Consider the following 14,183-nt stretch of genomic DNA (forward strand, 5'->3'; position numbering starts at 1 on the left):
CATAAAGATGGAGTTGTCCACTGGAACACTACTCTTTGGCAACTCTATCACTTTTGAAGAGGAAGTTATCATCAGTGCATTCTAGGAAATTCCTAAATTGCTTAGGTCTATGCCTATGACTTCCTCATAGTGCCAGAAACTACCATCTTCCCTAGAGGTTGCACTTACGTTAATAGTGGAGGTGGGCACTGTCTGCTTCTTTGTCACAGTTGTCTTTTGTAACTTGGCTTTACCGTGCTAAAGGAAATTGCAGTCATTAAAGTTGTGCAAAAGTAACACTGGGACTAAAAATGATGTAAGTTCAGTTCAGTTACTGTTAGCTTTATTATCTCCACCTGTTGGCTTATTAAAAATCATATTTTATTACAGTGGTTGTTCCTAAGAATAATAATTATCTTTGGTAATTAGCTCATCATATTATTTGAGAGATAACTTCTGCAATTTCGAGCTCAGTCTGTGTGGAATTAGAACTTTCATTCTCATTAAAACAATAAAAAAATGGCAATTCCCTTAGTTACTACCTTAAGATTTTATTCAAGTGACTTAACTAGCAGAGCAATTTAATAATGGAAAAGAAGAAATAGGAACCAGTTTCTATTTAGACTTTTGTGCTTCTTTTTTCCTTCTGTACTATTTTGTGTCACTAGACCTTGATGAAAGCAGTCCTTTATCTTATCTGTAAGGCATTTCGGTTTCTATTGAAAAATATATAGTTTTTCACACATCCTGCAGATTCAGTTTCGATCTGCTCTGTTTGACTGTCAGAGGCAGAGACTGCATGGTTTTGCTTAAGATAAACCCCAGTTACAAACAAAGTTACTTAGATATTGTCCTAGTTTCAGCTGGGACAGAGTTGATTTTCTTCAGAATCTGTGATATGAGACTATGTTTTGGCTTTAGAAGACAATGTTGATAACACTCCAATGTTTTAGTTGTTGCTGAGCAGTACTATGCATAGCCAAGGACATTTCAGCTTTTCAGTTTTTCATATTGCAGCAGTGGGGACTGGAAGCATACCCAAAGCTGGGAGGGGATAGAGCCAGGACAACTGATCTAAACTGGCCAAAGGCATATTCCATAGCATATGACATCGTGTGAAAAAACTATAAAACAGAGAGGAGTTTGCCTAGGGGGCTGCTGCTGCTCAGGGACTGATGGGGTTCAGTGGGTGGTGAGAAATTACTTTGTAAATCACTTGTTTTGTTTTATATTTATATATATTTAGATACATATATATGATATATATATGTAAAGATATATATATATATGTATCTTGTTTTGTAAAGATATATACTATCTATACTTGCTATGTACTAATATATAGTAATTATCATTGCTATTATTTCTTTCTTCCTTTTCTGCCGTAACTCTTTGAGTTTCACCTTTTTTTTTTTTCTTTTTTTTTTTTTTTCCTCCAATTCTCTTCCCCATCTCACTGGGAATGGGGGGAATTTGCAAAAGGCCATGTGATATTCCAAGTTAAACTACAACATATATTTACATTGAATTGAACTGTCTACATTTATTAAAAAAAAAAAAAAAGTAAAAGAGAAAAAAAGAATTTTATGAAAAATGATGTAAAGTCAAAGATTTTAAAAGTAAAGATATAAAAATGAAGAAATTTGAGCCTTACAGTTGCTCCAGTGAGCATTACGATTTTATCTCCTGCCTGTGTCATCTCTCACGCTTTCATTTTCCTTATTTTTTTAATTTATCACATGATTTTAGGACCTCTAATCAGTAAGATTTAAATGTAGTCGAAATCAGCACCACAAATATTTATATACCAATCCCTGCATTCATTGGAGTTATTTCAAAGAAATGGAAAGAGTACAGAGCAGAGCAGTCTGGTTTAAACATCTGTATCAGCAGAGGTTCTCACAGAACACTTCTTTGCATGCATCTCCCTTGTTTAATTCTACCTGCGTATCTGGGCAAAGTTTCTTTCTAGGGACTATTAGCATGAGTATATTTGTATAATCTCTCTTAGAGCAAAATTGGATATACTATTTATGAAATCATAAGGTTTTGTGAAATAAAACATATTGAAATGTAATTTTAAGTGCACAATTAAAAAAAAAAAGAATCAAAATTTTGCTAACTAAAGGACTTATATAACATTTCATTTCAATTATTTGATTTAAACTTACCTAAAGGAAGTAATAGCTCTTCTTACGGCTTCTACTTATCCCTCTAAAATTGCTTTTAACTAACAAGTAAAAAAAATTGTTTGGTTTTTTCAGTATTAAAGATGAGCTATGAATCTATGTACAAAGGAAGTAAATCTTCCTTCTCCTTGAATATACTACTGGGAGGGGATTGATGTTCTGGGCCAACCTGTATCATTTAATTCAATAGAGATTTTACGTATGATCTTCCTTTCAAATCTCAATTGAATTTACTTGAGCCAATAATGAACTTGGCTTCTCTTCTCTAAGAGACTCTACATGCAGTTACTACAAAATATTGAATACTACTTGAGGCTATTGGAGATGATTATTTTATTTTATTTCATTTTAGATTGCAACAGAGCCAGTGTCTGGTAAAACTGTTATTTTTAGCAAATAAAGCTAGAAAATTCTCAGGCAGTCTTTTGCAAGTATATATTGCTGCTGTGTGCTGTGTGAGTAAAAGATTAACTAGCAGGCAACAGGCAGAAAATTTACTAAAGAAATTATTTTGATTTTTTTTAACCTGGCAAAACAAACAAACAAACAAACAAAAACAAAACAAATTACACATCAAAGATTATATATCCTAAAACAAGTATGTTCAGCATGGACTTCTTCCATGAGAAGTTTGGAACTGCTTTCCATTTTGTCTTTGAACGGAAAGCCAGTCTCTGCATTTGTATGTTTCATAATAACTCTTAACCACTGAAATGAGAATAGAATCAGATGGCCCTGTCAGGCCTCTGCACTCCTGATTGCACTGTAGGTCATTTTTCCATATATTATGCTTGAAGTAAGAACTGTTCTATTAAATGCCACTCTTCATCAAATCTGGAGTGCAAGGACTTGCAAGAAGGAGCTTATCTTACTCTGGTATCTTTGCTTTGACATTTCAAGAAACATTTATATGGATATTTTCTGTTATTATTATCTCCAGAATGTTTCATGTTCTTAGAAATGAGATTCAAGAACTTTTCTCCCATTAAAAATGTATTTCTTGAAAACAGAAAACTTTTAACAGACTTGGCAATGTTACAGAGGTTTGAGCTCACATTTTTTAATATTAATGACTATATCAGCAACTCCAGACTATTTGTTAGTAATAAAGGATTTAGATCTCTCTTTATTCATATGTTCTACTTCTGTACTGAATTTCTAATTTGATTTTTTTTTCATTTTTTCTTTTTTTCTAATAAAAATCTCATTAACAATAGGTTTTTCAAGAGCTCAGTCAGACGTTTTATCTTATCAAAAATCAGTTACGAACAAAGAACTGTCAATTTCATCATGTTTTCCTTAGTGGGCAAAATCTTTTGAATCAGTGATGATGTGTTCCTCTCTTTTACTGACAAGACAAATTAACTTTCTGATGACAACTGATAGAAGGGTGGGAGAGATTGAAACTATTGACTGATTCTTCTTATCTAAAGATAAAGCAACTCTGAATTTGATAAGTTTTTTATCTATGACGATATCAAGGATTCATATAAACTAAGAAGATGTTGTCTCTTGTCCTATGTTATTTTTCTAAAGCCAGAGGCTGTTGTTGAGACTTTGGATATTAAGTATGCCTAATCTGTTCGTGTCCATATTATACTGATAATCTTCAGAGGAATATTGCTTACTACCAATTAGAGCTTGTTTAAACTTCTAAAAAAAGAGTTGAGGTGCAATGGAAGATGCCATAAATGTGGGATGACACTGTCCCCCACAGCATTCTTATGGAGAAGCTGGCTGTTCATGGTTTGGCTGGGCGTACTCTCCACTGGGTGAAACACTGCTGGGCCCAAATAGCTGTGGTCAGTGGAGTTAAATCCAGTCAGTGACTGATCACGAGCAGTGTTGCCCAGGGCTCGGTACTGGGGCCGCTTCTATTTAACATCTTTATTAATGATCTTGATGATGGGATTCAGTGCAACCTCAGTGAGTTTGCAGATGACACCAAGTTGAGAGGGAGTGTTGATCTGCCTGATGGGAGAAAGGTGCTACAGAGGGACCTGGATAGACTGGGTCGATGGGCCAAGGTTAACTGTATGAGTTTCAGTAGAACCAAGTGTCAGGTCCTGCATTTTGGTCGCAACAACCCCAGGCAACCCCAGGAGTGGCTGGAAAGCTTCCTGACAGAAAGGGACCTTGATGTACTGACGGGCAGTCAGCTAAATATTAGCCAGCACTGTGACCAGGTGGCAAGAACACCAATTGGATCCTGGCTTTTATCAGGAATGGTGGGGTGAGCAGGACTAGGGAAGTAATTCTGCCCTGTACTCAGCATTGGTGAGGCCTCACTTCGAGTACTGTGTTCACTTTTGGACACCTCAGTACAGAAAGAACATGGAGGTGCTGGAGCAGGTCCAAAGAAGGGCAACAAGGCTTGTGAAGGGCTTGGAGAATATGCCCTACGAGGAGTGACTGAAGGAACTGGAGCTGTTTAGTCTGGGGAAAAGGAGGCTGAGGGGAGGAGACATTATTGCTCTCTTCCAGTATTTGAAAGGTGCTTACAGCGAGAGCGGGGTTGGTCTCTTCTCACTGGTGACAGGTAACAGGACAAGGGGAAATGGCCAGAAGTTGCATCAGAGCAAGTTTAGGTTGGATATCAGGAAAAACTTCTTTACAGAAAGGGTTGTTAAGCACTGGAATAGGCTCCCCAGGGAGGTGGTTGAGTCACCATCCCTAGATGTGTTTAAAAACCGTTTGGATGTGGTACTCAGGGACATGATTTAGCAGAGGGTGGTTAGGGTTGGATGGTTAGGTTGTGGTTGGACTCGATGATCTTTAAGGTCTTTTCCAACCTGAGTGATTCTATGATAAAGCATCTGAGCTATTTTCCTGAAGGTAGCAGAGATTGTACAGGACTTAAAATGACTCATCTAGGGAGTATTACCTGCCTGGACATCTGGCAAAGACACCTCAAAAAGTAGTAACAGAAACATCTTTAAGGTACAACCAAAGAATTCCTCTCACATGTGGAAAACAATGCTCTGATTAAAAACAAAACAAAACAAAACAAAAACAAACAAACAAAAAACTAAAGATTTTAAGACATTCTTCCTGAGTTAGTACTACAACAGAAATTACTGAATTGGTACTACTTGCACGTGTATGCCCACAAATAAATGAACATACAGACAGCACATCTAAAAAGAAGAGCTTTACTATGTATCCAATAGAAAAAACATGCTTTTTGAATTAAACTAGTGATCAAAAAAAAGTATTGTTTTGTAACATTAAACCAACTCTGTACAAAGCCAAGAATAGTAACTGCAAATTCTTTTTTTTTTTTTTAATGTACTTCTTACACCAGTTTTATGTTAGTATTAAGTGAGTTAGCTATCTAGTTATCATAGCAGTTAGGCAGAAATTTTCCCTTAGGAAATATAGTATTTTATTTATTATTATTGTTATTTTTTGGTAATAATTAGAGAACATTTCATAGAATCGTAGAATGGTTTGGGTTGGAAGGGACTTTTAAGATCATCTAGTTCCATCCCCCTGCTATAGGGAGGGACACCTCCTTCTGGACCAGGTTGCTCAAAGTCCCATCCAGCCTGGCCTTGAGCGCTTCCAGTGAGAGTGGGAATTTGCAATGGAAAATTCATATCAATGGCAAAATATTTTGGAATGCAATTAAAATGAACTGTGCTTTAGCTTTTGTCGCACAAAGCAATATGAACTATTTTCTTCTTCCAGTCTTCATCTGCAGATTAATAATGTTAATTTGCACTATTACCCACCTTATTTATACTAAAGTACTACATTTCTCTGATCTGGGTTCATCAAAGACACAGTGCTAGGACATATGATTTCTTATAGATCTTAATAATATATGCAAAAATGTTATTCACAAAGTACTCTGCTTCCTAAATAAATATTTTAGATTTATGGTTAATGTGACTAGATTCAGTATGAAAACTTTACTCTCCGGCTGACTCCCATTAAAAAAAAAAAAAAAAAAAAAAGTAGCGATAAAAAATGTCTCCTATGTTTCTGTGTCTTCAAAGTGAAGTTGAGATAGTTGCTTTTTTTTTAAAAAAAAAATTCTCTTAGCTTCGTTGAGCAGTTGCCATTTTTATATTTTGTTGACTCTGCTCTGAACTTAACTAAAATTCCATAGACTGGAAATACTGTAATGGTGCTCACTTTTCCAGAGATAGCAGTTCTTAGAATTCATAAATTCATAAATACAAAGTGAATTCTCTACTTTTATTCATTCTGAGTGGCATTCCCTATACATGTTCTAGATACCAACATTCATGCAGTACTTTTCAAATAGAGAAAAGTTATAAAAGGAGCTTAACATTGTTTCTGTCAATGAAAAAAAAAAATAGAATAAGAAATGAAATACTATGAATGATGTACTTTTTATGATCATTCAACTTTTTAACAGAAGACTGCCTAAGGGACTCTGGCATGGTCTTTTCATTTCTTTGTCCTCAAGGGTTTGAATCTTTTCAGTGTTTCAGAGGTTTTGAAGTCATCAGGGCAGACTTAAAGCATTCTCCTACTTTCCTCAACAGACTAAATTGAGAGTGCCAGAATTCATTTCCCGTGTAACCTTTGACAGCTGTCATTGAGAGAAAGCAATCTCCTTCTACTCTAACTATGATTTAGAACTGCGTCCCCAGGGTGAAAGGCAATCAGGGAAACTACTGCCTTAGCTCTGCATGCCAGCCAACTCAAATTCTTTTCTAAAGTACTCCTTACTGGAGCTCTTGTTAGCCACATCACGCTAATGTATACATTTTTTTAAATCTATAGATGATATCAAATGACACCAACAGGTGTTTTTTTTTGTTTAATATTTTCCTTTTTAGCTCGAGGTATAGTATTCTTTTCATAATCATTTGATAGAAGACTTTATGTATGATGCAGTTATTTTGTTGCACAGAGCACATATTTAAATTCTGCATTCAGTGATTATTCTGTATTTTATGACTAAATTAGCTAAACAGCCATTACTGGTACAGGAATGAAACCAGTAATGCACAAATTGATTCTTTGGGACTGTAATATAATCCCTAAACTTTGTATATTTCAAATCTGGATGAAAAATGATTATTTTGGGCGGGGGGGGGGGCAGAGTTGTGTTGTTTTGTTTTTCCCCTGTTGTGTTTCAAAGTTAATTCAGTTAGAATTGCTTCTGTGTAGATTTGGACCAATACACGTTCATGAGACAATGGTCTATTTTCTTATTTTCTGTTACTGGCTTCACAGAAGCTAACTTGTCAGGCATACTTATTAAACCAAAGCTTAAGTTTTAAGAAGTTAAAGGGACAGCTCTAATGAATATATATTAAAAACTCTATCTTGGGAAAGACTTAAGTAATTTGTAGAATGGGAAAAAAATTGAAACAAATTTATATTCCTCTATGAATATGAAAAACCTTCAATAAAGTGAGAATTTTTCAATACTTTTTGTTTTTTTGTTCTATTTGAGTAAAACTTGCTGGTATTGCTATTCAAAGAATTTGATTAAATAGCTTCAGTGTTCTATCTCTACTGAACCAGTGTATATTTGTGGTTAATACAAATGACATTCGCTAAATTGCACTGGGAAAAATAATTTTGTGCACTAATACGAAGGCAGTTCTGAAAGTAATGCTCCTATTTTATTGTGTTGGCCCATGACATCAGTGGTGAATATTGGTGTTATGACAGTAGAGGTTGAAGTTTTCCAGCTATATTTAATTAGGTTTTGTTGCCATGTGACAGATGGCTGCAGAGGGGCAGTCTGACAAAATGGTATCTGACACAGAAGTGCGTATGAAGCAAGGGTGTGTCCTTGAATTCCTGCATGCAGAAGAAATGGAAGCAATTGACATTCATCAACACTTGCTGAATACTTATAGAGACCAAGCAGTGGATGTGAGCACAGTGAGGTGGTGGGTGGTGCATTTCAGCAGGTGGCATCAATAACGTGAAAGACAAGTCATGACAGACAGCCATGCAGATCTTTACAAATGCAGCATGAAGGCTCCTGTTCATCACTGACAAAAATGCATAAGGAGAGGTGGTGACTACTGAAAAATAGTATTTGTAACTGAGAATTTACTCTATCTAATAGTGTTATTGTTGTGGTTTCCATGGAAATAAATAGAAAGCTACCTATACTAGCTTATTTTTGGAATAACTTAAGTAGAAATTCTGAAATTATGTTATCACTTATTTTATTTCTTTTACAGTATTTTATTTGTGAAATATTTTGTAACAGTGTTCTAGTTGAAGAAATAGTACTTTACTATAACCTGGAGTTCTCACAATTCCCAGATGTGACTGATTAAGGCCTGACAGCTTGCCTGCATTTATTCTTTTCTCTGTAAGGTGTTTTTTTCTTGAAGGTTTTTGCTTGTAGATGCCTACTATCCTCCTGGTTCCACCAAAAATGACTGCCGGTGCATCTGCTGCATTTCTGGCCCTCATTTAAAACTTAATACAAAACATTATTTTGCTTTTCTTCCCAAAGCACCTTGTCTGGGAGGCACTTTGTGAATATAGCAAATATATCATCAAATGCAATGTTCTTCATCGTAAAGCAGTTGCAGTGAAATTATAAACAACATGAATACAGTCTCTGTTTCAAAGCTGTTCTTTCAGCCATTGTCACTATTTTAATCTAATATTAAAAATAAGAGTCAAATTTTTTTTAGGCAGCAAACCCCTGTAAGTAGAATGATGAATTATTTATCATGTAAAGGAAAAAAAAAAAAGCTTTTTAATGATATCGTATTTTCTTACCTGAATAAAATAGAAACATAAAAAAAAAAAGTCATTCTGGGGGAAAGAAAAGGGTAGAAATATTTACTTTTTTTTTTTTTTTCAAGCACATGATAAAGCATGTTTGACAAAGGGCAGTCATTTCAGAGCTACTGTGCTTTCCTGAGACTTTTCAATGCTTAAGGAAGTTTTAAAATGTATTGCATGTAATTCTGGAAATGATATAACTCTTACATTAATATTCTATTTTCATTCTCAAGATTCTCTCAGATTTACCTTTTGACAGTGGTTAATAACAATGGGATAAAAAGAAACAATATGAAATAATGAAATCTATTTCTTGTGTAAACTAAAAAGAATACGTTATCTTAAAAGAATACTTAAAATTAGAGATCTTTAGAAACATGAAATTTCAGAGTTCTTCAGAGCAAGTGGAAAAGATTCTACAGCCAAGTCTTGCAGCTTCACGAGACAAATGAGATTTTAGGACTTCAGGAGTTTGGTTTTTTTGGTCTGTTTTAAGGGACAGAAAAAAACATCGGGAGATAAATGATATTTGCTTCTGTCAATAACTTCTAGTGTAAACAATATTTATTTTGTCTATTCATAGAACCGTAGAATGGTTAGAAAGATGTAATTTGTTAACATTTATAAGGTTATAATACTAAATTTAAATAAATTTGAGTAGTAGAAAACATAAGTAGAAAATAAAGGTTGTAATGTAAGCTAAATGCAGCTCATTTGGTGAAAGGTTTCAGTGGATTTGGCATAAATCAAAACTCAAATGATTTCACTTCAGAAATGCTGTAGCTTTACATAGCTTGATTATACCTCAGAAAAAGGTCTCTTACATGTGAACCATGTCTCTTCATCAGTCTAGATAATACTGTACTAAGTTGCTTTATGTGCATCATCATGATACCTAATTTTTATTCTCTTTTTTTTTAACTGTTAAATGATGTACTAGTTTCATTTTTGTTTGGTTTTCTTCACATAAAAATGATGATGATCACTGCTTGTCTTACAGTGGTGAACTGTTCTGATCCTGGTTTTGTTGAAAATGCTATTCGACATGGCCAACAGAATTATCCTGAAAGTTTCAAATATGGGACAAGTGTGGCATACCATTGCAAGAAGGGCTTTTATCTGTTGGGCTCATCTGCTTTGACCTGTAAATCTAACGGCTTATGGGATAGATCACTGCCAAAGTGTTTGTGTAAGTATTCATTCAGTCTAACAGTAGTTATTCAGATTTAACATTTGAGAATGGTTCATGAATTTTAGTCATGATAGGAAAAAAAAAATTGTAGTTGTACTGAGGAACATACTGCAAATTCTACAGTTCGGTAAAAAAACAAACAAACAAAAAAACCATTAATGTGACATGGCATATAAATTTAATTATACATGTGAAAATTATTTTAGAGGGAACTGTGAAACATTTTTTTTCAAGTGCCAGTTCATAGAGATTGATTTTCCATCTTGGTGCATACCTGAAAACAACTAGAGAAATCTAAAATTATTACCATTTGCCACGTAAATGCTTGTGCCATCTCAAGGAAAGCAGCAGAAAGATGGAGCTGTGAAAGAGAGATGGTCAGGACCATGCCTTTTGGCAGAAATCCATCGTGCAGTGAATTTGACCTTGTCATTTGAGCCAACAAAATGCAAATAATACGCAAATAATTTTAATGGATATCAGGAACAATCCTTTTTTTTTTTTTTTTTTTTTTCCCTTTCTTTTTTTTTTTTTTTTTAATAAATATCTTTGACCACAGTTCCAGTAATTGATATAGCTGCTCAAGTTCAGTTGCTTTTGCTTCAGTGTTCCCTGTTTAGGTTGAGTGACTGTTTACTAGAGTTAGGAAAAAACATAATTTCTTTGCTTTCCTTTCTGCACTGGGTAACTTAAATTTTACACAAAATGCATTTAGAATTTTATTTCTGCCTCATATTTAGTTTATGAATGTTTCTTCATGTAACAGATCTAACTTCTAGTTTTCAAATTATTCTATATCCAAACTATATACCCGTATAGGTGTTTGTTTTTGTTTTTGTTTTTTTTTCTCAAATAAAAATCACACATTAACTTAAGGTGATTCATAATTTACCTGAATGATCAGTAATATATTTTCTTCTTGCTTACTTAGTGCAATACATTTTAAAATAATTCCACATTTGTATTTATGTATTTATTTCTCTATACTGTGCGAATTGTCTCTAGTTATTTTGTAGGCACGGTAAAGCTACTCATTATTATTTTATCTATAATAAAGAAACACATTGCAATAATAACCTTCTTCTGTTCTTCTTTCCTGTCCTTAACAGATAAAATGTCTATAGTTTCCAAATTAGAATTACGAATGGAAAAAAAATGAAGAATGCTGTGTATAACAAGAAGGGAAGCTAGATAACTTAGTTTTACATGTAGTTTTTATGTTTAGTATTACAAATGACCAGTATGTTATCTGTGTAACTTGAGAAGGAACAGAGTTCCAGAAATAAGTCTACTTTGTGTACCAGTTTTGTAGATAAAGGTTGTAATAGGTTTCTCCTGCATCATAAAAACCTCTTAAATATTGTGCCCTTTCCTTCACTAGCCATTTCTTGTGGACATCCTGGGGTACCTGCCAATGCAGTTCTTTCTGGAGACAAATTTACGTATGGCTCCATAATTCACTATTCTTGCACAGCGGGTCGAAGGCTCATAGGAAATTCTACAAGGGTGTGCCAAGAAGATAGCCACTGGAGTGGGACTCTCCCTCACTGTTCAGGTAGGTGTAACCACTGTCACCCGAATGTCACCTTGGAATTACATGAATGATAGTATTCTCAAGCAGTTTTTAACTGTAGTCAGATACTTATTTTGATTCTTTTCCAGGTATATTTTAGTTTATTAAAAAGCCTCTCAGCTGAATTATGATAGTTTATTGAGATACTTGATAACATTTGTTCTCATTTTCTCTGTCATTGCTTTGGTACATTTTTCTTTAGTTGGATGATACTGTTGGATATTGCAGTAAATAGATGCCACAAAACACTATTTAAAACTGTTAAGAGTTCTGACTTACACGTATGCATTTAGTCCCTATTAAGTAAACAAAGATTGTCACATGTAAAAATGATTACTTATAAAACATCACAGCAAAGATACTAGCTGAAAAGCTTCTTACCATATGACTTGCTTTTCACAAACAGAAATATTCTTTATTAGTAGCAATAATGCAATATGCAAATACAAAAAAACTGCAATGTTTATGCACTGTCAAGAAGCATAAAACACCGTGTTCTCCCCCCTTCTCCCAAATTTAAAAGGAGCCATAGAAAATTATTTAGTTTTGTGGAAGTGGAGTAACTATTAGTGACATTCTCAGTGTATTTATGTAAAAAAAGATAACCTGTGAAGTTGAGGAAGAAAATTTTATGAGAAAGTTGTTCCATTTCTTAGCATTATAGAATCTTATATTTTCTCGTAAGCCTTTGGACATGCTCACTGTCTGATATGATTCAATTTGGATTTGATTTACTTATTAATTCAAATAGATGTAAGATATTTAAATGTGTACTTTAAATAAGTGTTCATTGACAATTGTCCATTTATAAACTAATTCTCTAAGGAACAGGATTTGAAGCACTGTGGGAAGGAAATAAATTTAAATCAATCATGTTTCCTTTCTGTTCTCTGCTGCTTAAAAAGGAAAGTTTAATTAGAATCTTCTCACAGCTGTGATACTCACTGCTGTCATGGTCTAGACCTGAAAAGATTCTCTGCAGGACAATCATGTGGATCATTTCCACACAGAATTGGCCTTTTCTTGCTTATCTTAAGCTCAGGTTTATGTCCATCACCTTTTTGTTCAGTAAAGGTTGCCAGATCTGAGATTGCATCAAGACTTTAACATTTCAAATGTCAGAGTCCTCAAGTGCTGTTATCTAATATTTCCCACCACAAGGGAAATTTTGATTTTGGTGGAAAGAAATTGAAACTCTTCGGATAATAGTCCTCAGTGTGATAATATTTTTAGAGACTTCTATCTATATTATAAAAATATAGTTTTTTAAACCATAAAAAATTCTCTTCAGAGCTGAAAATGTATTTAGTGCAACTAAAACATTGTTACTGATGCAGAATTTAATTATCTAATTTTGAATTTGGTCTGAAAGCATCTAGTGAGCAAAGGAATTCTGTAGGAAAAGGAGAGAACAATCTCTGTTAATTAAAAATAATGATAATTTTTTAAAAGTTCCTTGCTCCTATAAAGCATTTTTAATTGTGTTACTAAATACACTTTTTTTGGTAGTTATCAGGAGCTGATTCCATTTTAAAAAATAAAAATAAAAAATTATATGCGTAATATCAAAGAATGACTGAGCTCTGGACAACTGAGACAGCTAATTGGGTTTATGTTAAGAGAGCAGGAAAAACAGCCCTAATATAATGCTTTAAACTTGTATTTGCTTGGAGGTTTTTTTGTTGTTGTTGTTGTTGTTTTTTAATATATTAATATATGTCTGAAAGCATGATTGTAAATATGATCTCAGGGTTTGCTCAAGGCTTTGTCCTGTGTATCTAAGAAGTATGTGTCTGGTAAAAAAAAAATATATATATACAAGAAGACAGAGTTCAACCTAAGGAACTGTGTTGGAGTATTTTGTATAATACAAAAGCTTTGAATAGAAATTCAGTCTAGAGATATAAGTCTCAAAGAAAATAATGAAGACTGATAAACAAAAAATATAACACAATTTATAATAAATTGTTGATATTGAGACCATACCTCCTTGACAACCTTGTGTTGCACTTACTATATCAGCCATTTCTTATGATAATGCGACTGACTGGTTAATCAGACCTACGAGATAGAAATAATCCAGCTAGAAGTATTATTCGCAAGACAGAATCCATACTGCGACTATAGTTACCTATAATATCTGTACCAATAATTCTTCTGTGTTGTATTGTTGTAGGAAATAATCCTGGTTACTGTGATGACCCAGGAATACCAGCCCATGGGTCTAGACTAGGAGATGAGTTCAGAATAAAAAGTTTGCTTCGTTTCTCCTGTGAAATGGGTTATCAGCTGAGAGGATCTTCAGAACGAACATGCTTGCTTAATGGATCTTGGTCAGGTATACAGCCTGTGTGTGAAGGTAAGTATTCATGATGCCATTGCTATTTCTGGCACCACTGAATACTTTATAAATGGAATTGTATCATATAATTAAAAAGGAAATATATGACAAAAATGTGCTTTCAAGTATTTCTGCAGAAATTTGATATAGTTTGCAAGCAAATTATAT

General features: G+C 34.0%; 1 protein-coding gene across 1 annotated transcript in view; it reads left to right on the forward strand.

The window, feature by feature from the left end:
• The window catches only part of CSMD1 (CUB and Sushi multiple domains 1), a 1,002,456-nt gene that overhangs the window by 954,654 nt on the left and 33,619 nt on the right, over positions 1-14,183 (forward strand). The window contains exons 55-57 of the mRNA XM_085217921.1: positions 9,910-10,098; positions 11,483-11,656; positions 13,851-14,033. Of these exons, the coding sequence (XP_085074047.1) occupies positions 9,910-10,098; positions 11,483-11,656; positions 13,851-14,033 (546 nt within the window). The remainder of the gene's footprint in view (positions 1-9,909; positions 10,099-11,482; positions 11,657-13,850; positions 14,034-14,183) is intronic.

This window comes from Meleagris gallopavo, chromosome 2, assembly GCF_905368555.1.
Source record: "Meleagris gallopavo chromosome 2, MGAL_WU_HG_1.1, whole genome shotgun sequence".
Taxonomy (NCBI): Eukaryota; Metazoa; Chordata; class Aves; order Galliformes; family Phasianidae; genus Meleagris; species Meleagris gallopavo.